Source organism: Pseudopipra pipra, chromosome 2, assembly GCF_036250125.1.
Source record: "Pseudopipra pipra isolate bDixPip1 chromosome 2, bDixPip1.hap1, whole genome shotgun sequence".
In the NCBI taxonomy this organism is placed as follows: Eukaryota; Metazoa; Chordata; class Aves; order Passeriformes; family Pipridae; genus Pseudopipra; species Pseudopipra pipra.
This window is the reverse complement of record NC_087550.1, coordinates 59,477,212-59,492,527: the sequence shown is the minus strand read 5'-3', so window position 1 is coordinate 59,492,527 and position 15,316 is coordinate 59,477,212. Positions and strand designations below refer to the sequence as shown.

The window sequence follows — 15,316 nt, the reverse complement described above, 5'->3', positions numbered from 1 at the left end:
CTAGATAATTTATTTATTTTTATGAAAATGAGTACAAATATTGAGTGGTTATTAAGCGGAAGTTTCTCAGATATATTTTCTGGCTTCTTGCTGTGTCAGTCACAGATGAGCTGTAGGAAATGCAAAATTTGGAGCCCACCATCTCCTCTGCAGACAGTTCATCACAGGCATTCCTGTAGACAATTGAAAATGTCCAGGAATGAAAAGTATCAATCCTTTTCCATTGCAATGGGAACTTCATTACTCTTAGCTAGTGGGAGAACGGATCCCTCCTCTGAGCTACTACAGATGTGGCCACTGAAGTCATGAGAAGTAAAACTAGTCAACTTCAACTCTAATGTTTTCAGTATGTAGATCTGCATAACAACGTTGGGGTGGCTTACAGAAATAGAAGCTTTTGATGAGTAGACTGCAGTGTGATCTACATCAATAATTTATTGATGGCTTATGAATGGATTTTCTGCTGCTCAGAGCCTCAGTGAATCTGCAGAAGACATGAATTGATTAGTTCTGTTCCAGTGTTCTCTTTCTGTATATCAAGAAAATAATCTTTTATGAAATTAGTTTATCATCAAAAAAGATAATATGAATCATCATAAAGTCATATGACAAAAAGAGGGAATGTTTTTTAATGTATGAGAGTTGTTCTCTGTAAGGTCAAAAAAGTTAAAACTGCTTATAAATATTTGATGCCTCTTCATGAAAATAGAGAATGTAGGAAGTTTTCTTCTTTAGCTTTTAAATGTAACAGGTTTTGCCCCTAAATTAGCCATGTTAAGTCTTAGTTCATGTGATATCTTTTCTTACGAGTTGAAATAACTTGTTTTTCACTTTTCTAGGCAGTGACATATACGCCAAAGCAATTTGGTTTTCTTGTAAATTTGATGTTTCTCACTGTCAATGGAATAATAACTGCTATAGAAATTCTATTTTTTTATCTTACAATCTTACTGTTATTTTAGAAGACATTACACTACCTTCTGTTGTGTGTCCTAATATTACATTTTCTTTCAAAGAATTTGCCTATGATATGGCATCTTCTTGTTAGTTACTATGTTTATTCTAGTGACTGATGCAGGGTTCATTTTAAAAATTACATTTTGTGTTATGCCTGTTCTGGTTCCCTAATAAGTTACAGTAATCTGATGATCTTTTTTTTTCAAAAAATTACCTGAGTTTGCATATGTTATCCTTTTCAAAGTAAACATAATTTTGCTGTGATCTTTAACAATCAAATTAATATGAGGTTTGGGGTAAGAAAATGAGCTTATGGTGTCCCTACAAGCAATACTTACTACAAACTGTCCATTAATCTTTAAATCTTAATTTTCTTTCCCTCTTTTTTAGCACACATAATCACTATAAAATCTAATTACATGTTTCTCCTATTGAGATAATTTAAAACTACCCTTTGAGCTTTATTGACTTCAGATTTTTTAAATTCTAATTTTAAAAGTTGTTTCAGAAAAAATTTTGCCCAAAACATTGATGAATACTAGAATTATAGTGCACCTATTCTCAGAATTGCATTTGATTATCTTCTCTTGAAAGAATGTAGGACCATATTAAGCAATTTAAATGCTGATCTAGCTCAGCAGGTCTGTTTTTAAAAATGAATGACACAGAAAAGCTATGTCTGTGGTGGACTTTTTGAGGTAGTGCTCTATAGCTGCACTAGTTTATTTGAGGAATCCATTGAACACAGCAAAGTTGTGTGTGTATGTGTTTTTGTTTGCTGGCAGCCACAAAACAAAAGGCTAGGTAATTTTACATCGTGGTTTTGAGTCATGAATGTCTAGAATATTTTCTTTTAATGTTGTACCTTGTAGTGTGTATTTTATTCTTATGTAGCTCAGATTTGGAAATAAATAATAAGATGACAGTTTTATTATGAAGATTTATGTTGTCAATACACTGAGTATATTGACTAGCATATAATAGGTGTCTGTGGTTTTTCACTCTTGTTTTTTTCCCCCCCTTTCTTAAACACATTTTCAGTCAATACAGAGTTGCAATGCAAAGCTTCCTAGATTTCATGCCAGCTAATGGTCTCTGTTTCCGGTGTTAGTTTTTCATAAGCTGGCTGACTAGATCTGCTATTGTCAGATTTCAGGTGTTAGAGACCTAATTCATTTGTCTTGTTGTAGGCATTGAATTCAACTTCAATATCCTGATGCATGGTTGTTATGGAGAAATAGTTCAGGTTAGAAGACCCTGTTGTTTCATTTTCCTCTAAAGCCTAAGTAACAGTTTCTCACTGTTTACTCAATGGAACTTATTCTTACACACTATAAGGGGAGCTGTAGGGGGTGTCATGTTTCTTCATTTATGGATTTTACAACAAGGATGAGTGAATTTCTTATGTTATTGTAATAAATTAAGTGAAAATGTTGCATCTTGTTTTGACAGATGGACCATGTATCAGTAATTGTGTAACTTTAGATTTAAGCGTATAACATGAATTAAACATATAATTCCCTTTGATCTTTCTTCTGCCACCTGCAGTCATACTGATTAATGAGTACCTTTATACTCCAAATAATTTCTTGAATTTTAAACAAACATATGTCCTGCTGAGAAGCTATAACAGCCTAGCAGGAAAAAAAGGTGGATTTAATTATCAGTGCATACAGATAAGTCAAAAAGGCTTTACAGTGTCATTTTTAACAGAGAAATGAGATAGCTGGTTGGCTTTTCAGACATTTCAGAATTTCATAAACACAGCGGTCAGATCATGCAAAAAATGCAATGGCTGTATGGTAGGTTGGCTAAAGAAATTAATTTGTACATGTCAGAATCAGGCAGACTGATTCTTTGTGTTAAGATTGCCTACTCTTCATCAGGATAATCCACGAGTGGATTAGCTAACCAATTAACAGCTTCAAATGGCCCTTGGCCTAATTATTTTTCAAATACTCTTTAAAATTAGGTCACAGCAGATGGGTATATTCATGTCTGATTGACATGTAATTGAGAGAGATATATCTATGTGCATTTTAAATAATAATATGTACGTATTTAGATAATTCACACAGAAATGAAGAACAACAATTATTAGAGTATATATTCTGCATCTCTGATTTTTCCTTTCAGCTACCAGAAAGTTTTATTTGGCAAATAAAGGCCAAAACCTGAGTGTGGTTTATGTAAGCTTGTTACTATCAGCACCAACCTATAAAACACAAGGCTGCCTTCCACAGATAATTTCTTACCCTTTCAGCCTCAGCATGAGTAGATACAGAAACCACGACTGTATTCTTCAGCACTTGTCAAGATGGATTAATTCCAGTGAATGTGGGTGTTTGTGATGTTAGCTGACACTGTGTCCTGTATTTGGGCATAAGCCTTCTTGGGGACTCAAATCTTAAATTAAAGCATTGGAATACCTTTTTTTGAAGTTGGGTAATAAGTCTCTGAGGTTGATGGAAATTTCTCCTGCCATATCTCATGGTTCTTCCCCAGAAAGAAGGCATTGCTCTCAAAGAAACAATAACTGTCACAGTAGTATGTTCGAGTAAGTTTGCAGAACTCAGAAAAAGCTAGGGTAACTAATGCAGCAGTAGCAAAAAAAAAAAAAATAAAAATACAGTGATGTGAGCAAATAAACAAAAAAACATGAAAAGAATTCTCAGAAGTCCTCATAGGAATGGTACTGTCAGAGGAGTTGCTGTGTTTTAGTAGTAAACATTTTTTTTTGTGGTGGTGGTGGGTTTTTTTGTTTTTGTTTTTACTGGAGTGAGGATGGCTTCCTTGGTAAAAGTACGTTCTTAGGAAAGGCATTAGTGAGCGTTTCGTATTTTTCTTTTACAATCATGTAAAGACAAAATCAGTTCAGTCAAGTAAGATGACAGTGTATGAGACAGCTTTTCTTGATTGCTTCTATATTCCTACAGTCTTACTTCTTTGTGTCAGAACTATTTTCATCAAGAGTGCTAACTGTGATGAAATTAGGAGGTTTAGATATTCGTGTCTTTGTTAGAGCCTAGTTAATATTAAGGTGTCAATATTATTAAGAGAACATGAATTACAGCTTTTAGTTCCTTTCCTGTGAGAATTTTGAGTGCCGGACATATTTTACATTTAGGAAATTCTGCATGTTGCGTTGTTCAAAAATATTTCAGATTTAGCATATTTTTATTTTTCTATATTTCAGTGTCTTTACGTAATTTGATACAAAGTGGAAATTTAAGAAAAAAAAACCCTAAAGAGACAAATTATTTTTAGCCATTCTCTACTGTGTTTGGGCTATGTTAGCTTTCTGAAGAACAGAAATTAATGATACCTAATTGTATAGCTTATGATTCTGAAAGGACAATAACATTAATCTGTAATAACCCTGGCAAAATCATTCTTATATACATTTCTGAATGTAATAGCCTAAGCAAGTGGAGGAGTTTTGCATTTGCTTGAGTCATCAAGACAAAGGAATTAATATTTGGCTTTATATTTGACTTCTATAATACATTACAAATCCCCTGAAATATTTCCTTAAAATATTATAGCTGAATATCAACAAAATAGAAAACAAATAAAATTATAAAAAAATTAAGAGCTAGATTTAGGATGTCAACTTTTATTTCATTTTGATACTTTCTGTATTTTTTTCTGATTTACACTACTTTTATAATAGCACTTAAATAAACTGTAAACTCTTGAAGTGTTTATTTTCTGCAAAGATATAGTCAATTCTGTCTTCTCTGAAGAATGAGATCATCTGGGGGATTTGTGTGGGCTGCTGGTGGTACTAAGTACAAATTAGTATTCCATATCAGGGGGTTGTAAGAAATCTCTGCAGAACCAGAGGATTAACTAGCTCAACAAAAGTAAAATAAGCTGGTTTGTGTTACAGTAAAATACCATTTAACATTTTTGTCTTTTCTTGCGTCATCACCTGTGACCATCCATACCACCACCAGAGATCTTAATTTCCTGATGTGTTCTGTTCACTTTACTTTTTTTCATGCATTGGCTCCTAAGTACAAATTTATGATCTCTAAAGCATCCTGTAATGCTTCTTCTTCTTTTACTTTATTCTTGGCCTATGCTTTCCTCAGATCCTCCATTTTCTCACCTTTCTATTACTTTAAAGAGATCACGGTTCAGGTTTGACAAAACCTTCCCCTTTTTACCTTGTATTAATTCCACATTTTTCCATTGCTTATTAGTAACCTATGACTGTGGCTTCATATACTCAGAGTTTGGTTTAGACATTTTAAAATTCTTCTGCATCTTCAACTGTATAGGCTTGAACCAGAAATGTTAACTGATAGTGGAGGTAGGCTGATGCATATAGTCTGAGAATTTAGTCCCTAAATAATGTGTGTTCAATAAAGAAAAATCATCGGTTTGTTGGGTTTTTTTGGATGCACTATTGATTTCTTTGCCTAGCATAGAAATTGGTTAGACTAGCAGGATGACAATAGAAGCTTTACTTTTGTGTCCATAATAGAATTTCTAAGATAATAGATTAATATTACTGCTGATTTTAGTGGTTAAAAAAATTATATGTTGCAAGTGAATAAGATATTAATATAACTATTTAGGGCAGTGTTGCTGCTTGTGACAGGCTGCATTTGATGGGGTTAAATGAAGTGAAGGTGGTTCCAGCTTTGTAACCTTTCACCTCCTGGATTAAAGTTCAGATGAAGTAGCTAAACATTAAAAATCTCTCTTCCTGCCCTCTGCTTTATTCCTGTGCATGGAAACTCTGGAATAAATCAATCATGGGTTTAAAGCTAAACAAGAAATTATTAGTTATTAGGGACAGAAATCCTGCTGACAGCAGTTTCAAATAAAGGAAGTGTGCAAGTTATTCTGTCAGTTTAAAACTGTAGTTGGAAGCTGGCCACTTAATAGTGTGCTGCAAACAGTACTGTGTTTGATTTCCTGTACCCAAGAAGCTTATCAGAATATTGTTAGTTTTTTACAAGGTGTTACAAAATTAAAGATAGAACTAAGGTGGATATTTAGAAGAGTGAGTCAGCTAGGCTTAAGCAAACAGTTTTGTTATACAGCATGGCTGTGAGAAGTAAGAGATTTTTGTTGCATCAAATCTCACATACAATGCAAAGGTTACTAAGCTTACCTACGGACCAGTATGTGGATCTCAAGCTGTGTTAAGTGAGACTCTCCTGATGGGTTTTGTCATGTGATCAGCCCATCATCCTGTTGACACAGACTAAGCCAAATTTTGATATACAGGAGGAAAGGGTTGGCATAGCCTACTTGCCCTAAGACTAAATTGCATATCCTCTTGCCTGTGAAATCATGGGAGTCATGGGGACCTTCTGTCATGACCCACTTCTGGATTATTCTCTAGGTCATTTGGTCCCTCTGAACCCTGAAGTAAATGGGGTTGGTTATACAGATCTTGACAAAGGTTTTGGCAAGTATTTTGTCTAATCAGTAGGGGCTTTCCCTTGGTTATGGACATAATTTATATAGGTGAATCCAGTGTGGTGATGTCTGTTGCTTGACCTTTCTGAATTGGAACTGTTTTCTATTTATCTGTACATTCAGTGGTGGTTGGAATAGATGAAAATAGTGAAGATTAAGAATATTCTCATTACAGATTTTAATTAGCACTGTTTTATGTTTGAAGGTAAAAATAATGTGAGCAATTCAAACACAAAATGTCAGAAATGCTGTGTTATTAAAGTCTCTGTCCCATCTAAGAGCTTATGCTGTGCATGATATAAAATACAGGAAGCCAGTATGGCTTATATAGAACTAAAAATTGATTTTTAGAATTCCATGTGAATGTGTTTAGTTTTGTTGTTTTGTTTTGGGGGGGATTTTTTGGGTTATGGTTGTGGTGGTGGTTGTTGTTTGTAGGGGGTTTTTTGTTTGTTTGGGTTGGGTTTGGGGTGGGCTTGTGTCTTTTGATCTCTGGGTTGGGTTGGTTTTGGTTTGGTTGAATTTGGGTTTTTTGGTGTTTTGAGAGGGTTTTTTTGCTTGATGATATGTGGAGAAGAGCAGCTAAAACAGTAATGATTCGTGTTTGGTTCTTCTAGGGAGAATCACTTGTTTGTCACGTACATGACAATTTCAGCATACTTAACCAGAAATAGTAACATCAATAATGTGCCTACATACAAAAAATACTTATTCACTTCTCAGTGGTTTTGTTTTGAGGGTTTATGAGAAAGGAGAACTACCATGAAAGTCCTGGCAGAGACAGGGATACTTGCATTTGACCACCAAGCTGGCACACCAGTGTTCCCAGTTATTCAAGAATTCTGAAAAAAGAGATATTTTTTCCTCTTAGAGAGTACTCAGTTTTTCATTTACTCATTTTGCATTTTATTGTAACTAAAATTCTTGTGTATTTTTGATTAATACTGTTTTTCCACATTTCAGGGATACCACTGTACAAAGCCTTACCCTACAACCTTCTGTTAAAGATGGTCTTATTGTATATGAAGATTCACCACTGGTCAGTAGTAACATTTGGATTTTATATTTAGAAATGCTTTTCATTTGAAATTTAAAATATTCATTATTTGATTTTTCATGGCATATTGAGTGAGCATGGTAGCAAACGTTGCATTAACTTCTACTTTAGTCATATTTGCCCCGCTTGCTGTGCCTAATGTGCTTGGGAAACCCCCCCCACAAAGTGAGTATGTAAAATAATTTAGTATTAACCTGACACATTCTAACTGATAGAGTGGTATTTTCCTCCTCCTCTTTCATAGCACCTCACACCTACATGCTGAGTTGGGCTCCAAACAGCTGTTGCAGCCATTCTTTAGTTCATTCAGCTACATGTTGACAGTCTAGATGCAAGCTGGCTTTGCACTTCTCTGTCAGCACTCCATTCTCAGTCGGGCTTCTCACATCCCTCCCTAGCACAGCCCTTTCTATCCCTATCCAGAAGAACCAGGAACACCCACCTTTCTTGTCCCATCTGCCTCCTCTTCCCTCTATTACGATTTGGTCATAGCTTATCCCTGTTCTGAGTCACTTTCTTGTCTCAGTGTCACTGCGACATCACTGCTGCTGATTGAGAAATCAGTAATGCAGCTACTTGCAGGTGTTTGGGGGAGGTTGTGATGTTATGATTCTTTTCTCTTCTAGGTAAAAGCAGTGAAGTTTGGACATATTTTGGTGATCGATGAGGCAGACAAAGCACCAACAAATGTTACCTGTATCTTAAAAACTTTAGTAGAAAGTGGGGAAATGGTTTTGTCGGATGGAAGGCGCATTGTTGCCAGTAAGTAGAGAGAAAATGTTTTGATCATTGTGGATAGAATGCAACATGTTGCTGGTTTTCAGCAATTGCACTGCTAAGTAGAGACCCAAAACAATCCAAATGGATACATTACTTGATGCTAAAAGGTTAACAATGAAAGAATTTACAGTCATTTTCTTTACTACTTTTGGAATAGCCACAAAGTTTTCTTAAATTAGCATTCTTGTGAATTTTGCTGAAAAATAAAATAAAATAAAAAAACACCAACAAAAAACCCGAACCCCAACAAAATGTAATTTGACCTCTCTGCTTCTCATTCACCATAAGAAATAAAGATCTAGTTGACCAAATTATGATAGGTTATGCCTATCTAGACAGTTGGGGTATAATTTGATCAGATCTAGAATGAAGATATGGATATACCTAAGGTTAAATTATTAAGGGTTAATCTAGTCAAATATTGCAAATGCTTACATTATTTAAATATATCCTGCAGGATGAAAGTATTTTGTAACTTGATGGAATTTAATTCATGTGAATTGCAGGAACTAAATATTTTTCATTATTTTCCAAAGAAAGACCATGTTTGAAATGCCCTCTTGATGTTAGTACACACTGTACTTTACATAATGAGTTTCATTTTAACAACATTGGGAATAATGTTTGAGTGTGGCAATCATTCAGCACACATGGCACACCTGAGTTTTGCTTGTCATCATAAACTGTAGGTGGGCTTTTTTTAAAATATCTTGCTAACCAGTCCCAATTATTACTGTAGTTTTTTAGAGGTAGTTAAAGGATTCCCAAACACAGTGTGCCACTGGAAACATGCTGTAAGGGAACAACGGAGTCAGTCTGAGTAATTTTGAAGAACCGGGGTCTTCACATGTGTTAAATCACGTATCTCTGGCTTCTCACAGGTTTTTGTAGTAACCAGGAGGCATTTCAGTCCTGTCTTCCCAGATCAGATAATGTCAGACTTATATAAAAACACATTTTATTCACCACTGGCTTCACCATTTCAGTGAAATTTGATATAAAGAGGACAGGCAGTCGCCACCCCAAGAACAGTGGATGCATTTTTATGTTTTTTGAATTAAACATTTCGGTTAAATTTTCATGTAACAAACTATGAAACTTTAAAATGAAACCTAGAAAACTTGTAGTTGAATGGCAAAGAAAAGGCTATTGAGCCTTTTTTTTGTAACTGTTCTTCTAGTTCTGAGAAGAACAGAATTAGATTAGAAGATTTTTTTCTTCTGATTCTAAGAATTCTTCTTCTAATCTAATTATGTTCGTTCATTCAGGATTGCAAAGCTTAAATATGCAATTAATACATTTTATTTCTTTTCCAGATCATGCTCATGTAGAGGGGAGAGAAAATGTAATAGTTATTCATCCTGATTTTAGAATGATAGTTCTGGCAAATAGGCCTGGATTTCCTTTCTTGGGTAATGACTTTTTTGGCACATTAGGTAAGTGATTCATATTAAATTATGATCTTTAATAGAATTGTTTAATAGAATAAGTGTATTAATTAGATTTCACAAGGAGAAGGTGTTCTTATGCATATTGATACTTTGTTTCACATAAGGCACTCAAGGTGAGATTCAGCTTGAAGACTATCATGTAAATCTACATGTGTTAATAAAAGGGTCCAAACTTGCCCTGAAGTGAATATGTGGTCATCTCTGTTAAAACTACTTTGTTTTTTGGGATTTGAACGAAGATTGCAGATAGACAAGGTTAAGGGAAATCTTTGTTAATAAGTGTATATACTATACAAATATAGCAAAAAAATGAGCTGTAAGCATCTCTCTCAACTGTTCACCATTTTTTTCACCATATCAAACGAGCCACAGGTCAGGTGTTGTCCTCTTTGGTACAAGAGATGGTAGCTTGAGATGGTTCTTTTCTCTCCTTCTTCAGCAGTAGATGCTAATGTATTTTTTGCTGTTACCACTATGCTGCCTGCTTCTTAATCCTCATTTGCCTCTCCATTCATATGGCCATGTGCGATAGGCCTTAGTAAAATACATGTATTTGACAACATATTGAATTCATCTCAGTTTCACGAAGGGCCGTCCAGATTTCCCATCAAACAGCATATCAACAGCAGCCTTATTTTGAAAAGTTCCTGGGAGGTCCTAGAAATCCTGTTTACTGGCAAAGATTCCCTAGAGCTTCATCTCACGGCAAAAGCAAGAATTTACATTGCATAAGGGCAAGGGATGAAGAACCATTGGCCTGTATAGTCCAGTGTTACTCTAAGTGGGGGGGCCCCCTGGTGGTCTAGTGGTTAGGATGCAGTGCTCTCACCGCCACAGCCCGGGTTCGATTCCCGGTCAGGGAACTTCCCCAGGCAGATGGAGCTCGTCAGCCCTGTAAGGCCATCCATCTAAGAGAAGGTCACTCTAAACAAACCCACGTCCTGAGGACCTCACTGCCACTGTCCAAGCTCGCTCGGCCCCGGCACATGAACCTCAGGATTAAAGGGTGGGCTCAGTTCAGCGCACACTGTGTCTCACCTAAAAAATCCACTGCGCAGGCTCGAAGGGTAAAAAGACCTTTCCCAAATCTTCGTTCGCGAAGACTGGCCATGATGAGACTCTAAGTGGGCCTCTGGCAGCGTTTTGGCAGTTACATGACAGCTATGAATACCCCTCCAGATTCCACTGATTGTATTATCTGTGTTACTTTGGCCATTTATGTCCAGGCACCCTAATTTGTGGGGTTTTTCTGATTAGCTTTGGCTATAGTGCTTATTCTGCAGGAAATTAAAACATACTCAAAAAAGCAAGTGCAAACTTAAAAAAAGCAAGTGCAAACTAAATTCCATGTTAAATAGTAGTTCTTTGGTTTTCAGGTGTGGTTCCCACTGAATGGACATTCCATGTCTGAAACTCATTGGCTCTGAATTTCAACCAGCTATCTTGCCCCAATATGATTTAGTGTAGCATATTTCTTTTTCATGACCTAATTTCCTTCCTTACATGAATCCTTTAAACAAAACAGATCATTTCAATGTTCCTGCTTTTGAACCGCATAGCAGGGACTTGGTTAAGATTTTGGAATTCTTCACTGATTTTGTTTTTCAAGCTTAGGATCTCTAATGCTTTTAATCCAAGTCCTTTTTCATCTTGTTTCTGCAAAGTTTTGTATGACTGTTAAAAGGCTCTCTAAGAATAAACTCAATTTTATAGATTATATGTTTGGGATCAACATAATGCAAATATATGGAAAGAATATTTTGCCAAATGTCTTACTATACTTCAAGACAGGCAGGGAGAAGGGAGAAATCCATGTTTCCTCTAGACTTCTTAACTGGGTTTGCATTAGGGCCTTCCTGCATTTCAAGATTTCCCTGCATCCTGTGGTGTTTTGAAAGGGTTTGCAAATTGGTCCCATTCAACAAGTTATGTTTTCTTTAAAACGTTTTTCTTTTTTTCTGAATTCATTTGGCTTGTGTTTCTTCTTGAAGTTAATTTCTCCCTCATGATTGGCTTCATTGAAATGACAGGAGAGATCTTCAGGTTTCCAGAAACCTCAATGTTCATCACATTTTTCAGAGTAGTTTTTACCTTGTTTAGTTTTAAAAAGCTAGTGTTCGGCATTCTTTTGAGTCATTGCTTTTTCATTAAAGCTGCAATATTAAACTTAAAGGTGCTGTTATGATGCTATCTCTTTATAGATTACTTAACTTTGTGCTTTTTTTCTTTTTAGGGGACATTTTTAGTTGCCATGCTGTTGATAATCCCAAACCACAGTCTGAAATGGCTATGCTAAGACAATATGGTCCTGATGTTCCAGAGCCAATTCTTCAGAAACTGGTAGCTGCTTTTGGAGAGCTCAGGAGCTTAGCTGACCAAGGCATTATTAACTATCCCTATTCAACTAGAGAAGTTGTGAATATTGTAAAACATTTACAGGTACAGTACATCAGATTTAATTGAAAAACTGAGTTCATCACTGTTAATTTTTTAATGCTTGAAGGTTTTAGAAAAAGATGCCGTTATTGTTCATGCATTTTTATTTAATTCTTATGAGAAGCTTTACATTTTGAAGGAGGCATCCTATTTAGATGTTCAGATAGTCTGAGGGTAAGGATCACAAATACATATGGGCAGATTTTTTTTCTGCATGTTTATTTATAGATATTAAAAAAACCCCACGAGAGTCTGCTTTTCTACTGTGTGAGAAAATATCACATTCATACTGTGAATACAGTGTGCCATGTTCATACTGGCCCTCACTATAAAATTCCATATTTAACATACAATACTTCAGGGACAGTGCAACTGTTCACTTTATGCTGCTACAAAATTTGTGGGTTTAATTCTTTCCTGTGAAAAAACAAGTTCCTGCTGCGTAACAGTAGTACATCACTGGTGGACTCTTTCTAAGGAAAATATTAGATGGATAACAGCTTAACAAGGAGGTACATAGGATCCACAGTTACTTCCTACACACGTTTAACTGTAAAATCATGATTTTAGAGATGATTTGGTTTTTTAAGTGTTAAAGTCTGACTTTATAAATTGAAAGATGTTTTTTGCCTGAAGTATTTGAAATATGAAGTGTCTTAATGCTCTTTGAAATGGCAGTGCTTTTTTTTTGTTCCGTTTATAATCATGAAATTGGTAATTTGATAATTTATAGACTATTTCTTGAATTATTGAATCCTAGATTTAAAGAAAAAATAGTGAAAATTAATGTCATTAATACAATTAGAATACAATTTCTCACAAATTTTGACCTACTGTTCCTATGTTTAACACTGTATAGTATAGCAGGGTTGCATGGTAGTTTTGGGTTTGTGCTCATGAAGTTATTCACAAACAATCTTTTATATACACAGACATTTAGATCCTGCATGTTAGATTTAATACTTATAAAAATCTTCAGTTCATCTAGATTTCTGGGGAGTATAGATTTTTGTGCTCTGTGGTCTCTAAAGTGCAAGAAGGTCTCGAGACAAAATTGGTGCTACTATGATATCAATAATATAAAGAAAAAATAATGCTTTATAACTTTGTACTAAGGATTAACAAGATTCAGACCTAAAAGCTAAGGAATCCATCTAAATAAACACATCAGCAAAGTAGTCTGTTGGGATCCATTACCAGCTGATAGATATTTGTTTACCAAGCTGATAGAACATGTACATACAGATCTCTAAACACAGTGTTACATTTAAAATGACCATGGAAAAATTACAGACGAGTAACAGTTGCTGTGCTGCTGAAAAGCTGATGTTTTTAGGATTTTTTAAATGAACTTCTTCCTGTATTCATACCCTTTTTCTGTTCCTACCTTTCTTCCTAGCTTCTTTCCTTCATCATCTGTCTCCAAGTAACCTGAAGTTGTACTGTCTTCTGTTACTAACTGGTGCAGAAACACAGGACTTAATTCTTTTATTTGAGTGTGAATGGCATCTAATTGAAGATTGAAAGAGCTGCATTGCTAATTGTCTTAAGGGCATTTAACTCTCTGCTTCTGCCTCCTTCACTTAATCAGTTAACATCACATCAAGCTGGGCACTGGGCTCAGATCAGCAGGGAAGTTTCCCATCTGCTAATCTTTCACCTCTTTCAAAGTGAAAATATCCAAATAAATCTCCAACATGCAGCTTTGATTTCTTCTGTAACGTTTGTTTTCAAGATCCCTGTCTCTTTGAAGGGATGCAACATTTTGTTTACTGTAACTTGTTTTTCAATCTGAATAAATAAAAAGACTGGGAGGAGCCAAATGTAAACAATGAATATAAGCATAATGGTTATTCCAAAGTAAGAAACTTTTAGGTCTTCAGGTAGAGAAGAAAGAGGAAGGAGGGAAATGAGTCAATAAAATTACTGGTCCTTAGGAAGGAAGGAGGGAAGTTAGTCATGTTGTTAAACAATTTCCCTTACAGCAGTTCCACAGCCCCGTTTTCTTTGTACTATTGTGTTGATTTCTTTTGCATAATTTTGGAATTTTTTGCTTCTGTAAAAAAACGTTGAATGTTGTGGAGAAAAAAATTGCTTTTGATTACTGCTACCTGAGAGCATATCTGAGCATTGGGACTAGTCAGTTAAAAATATTTTGATTACTATGGTATCAGCATATTATTAAGCTAATCTCTGCACTCCGATTAATTGTGGTCCTCAGCATATAGGATTGATTCTAGAGTGCAATTACAAGATTATCTTCCCATAAAGATTAGCAAGTATGGAACATGTGGTAATTTACTTGGAGCTAGGCACTGTGTTCAGAGCTAGGTTGCCTCTGTATTAACTTTTCTTAGGGAAAGGTTTTTTTGGTGAAGGTCAAGACACCAAACTATTTTGAAGACATGAAACTGCGGAAATAGGGAAAATTGTCTGATGTAGGTACTTAACTTGGTTGCTGCAACTTTTTCTCCCCACATACTATATAGGGAATTTGGGTCTTGAAGCTCTAGATGGCAGGTGACCTGAATATAACCTTTTTGTCTTGTTTGCCTCCAGTTTTCAGACTGTGTCAAATGTCAAAAGTGTTTATATTAATAGTGGCTTATGGGCAAGCTAAGAAGCTCTGCTCTTGCTTTGCTGGATTACCATATGCTGCCTGTAACTACCAGCGTGGGTGCTATGACTGCTTCTCTGCAATCTAATATGCTATTTTTCATGAGGCCTTGGCAGATGTTAATCAGGAAACCCGCATTAGCCCAGATAAAATGACAGTAGCTTTTTTACTAACTCTTTTTTAGTTTGGGAAAGCTGAGACTTTTCTGATAGGCCTTCTTTCTTATTTGTATCTGAGATTGTTTTCTAATAGTAAGCACTAATATAACAGTTTTCAAGCAGTAAATGTCTAAGAAACCTTCTGGACCTGAAGTCTACTAATCATTAGGCTTTTAGGCCTGTTCAGTAAGCTTTTGTGGTAAAATAGGACTTTTTTTTTATGTTAAGCCTAATCTCAGAAGAAAACTAGGTTTATCAAATCACAGTTTGTATTCATTTCTCACCTTGCTGCCAAATGCATCAGTAATAACTTTTTACCCTTTTGGCCAACCACAGTGAATCTCAGTTACCAGTTTTCAAAGATAATTAGGTTTCTGCTGATTTAATCAAAATCAGTGGCTATGTGACAGAGGGACAAGTT

The 15,316-nt window shown here is 35.4% G+C and overlaps 1 protein-coding gene across 2 annotated transcripts in view; it reads left to right on the top strand.

The window, feature by feature from the left end:
• Window positions 1-15,316, top strand: part of VWA8 (von Willebrand factor A domain containing 8) — a 186,372-nt gene that overhangs the window by 92,423 nt on the left and 78,633 nt on the right. For both annotated transcript variants that reach the window (XM_064645638.1, XM_064645639.1), the window contains exons 22-25: window positions 7,360-7,435; window positions 8,080-8,215; window positions 9,550-9,669; window positions 11,918-12,123. In XM_064645638.1, the coding sequence (XP_064501708.1) occupies window positions 7,360-7,435; window positions 8,080-8,215; window positions 9,550-9,669; window positions 11,918-12,123 (538 nt within the window). The remainder of the gene's footprint in view (window positions 1-7,359; window positions 7,436-8,079; window positions 8,216-9,549; window positions 9,670-11,917; window positions 12,124-15,316) is intronic.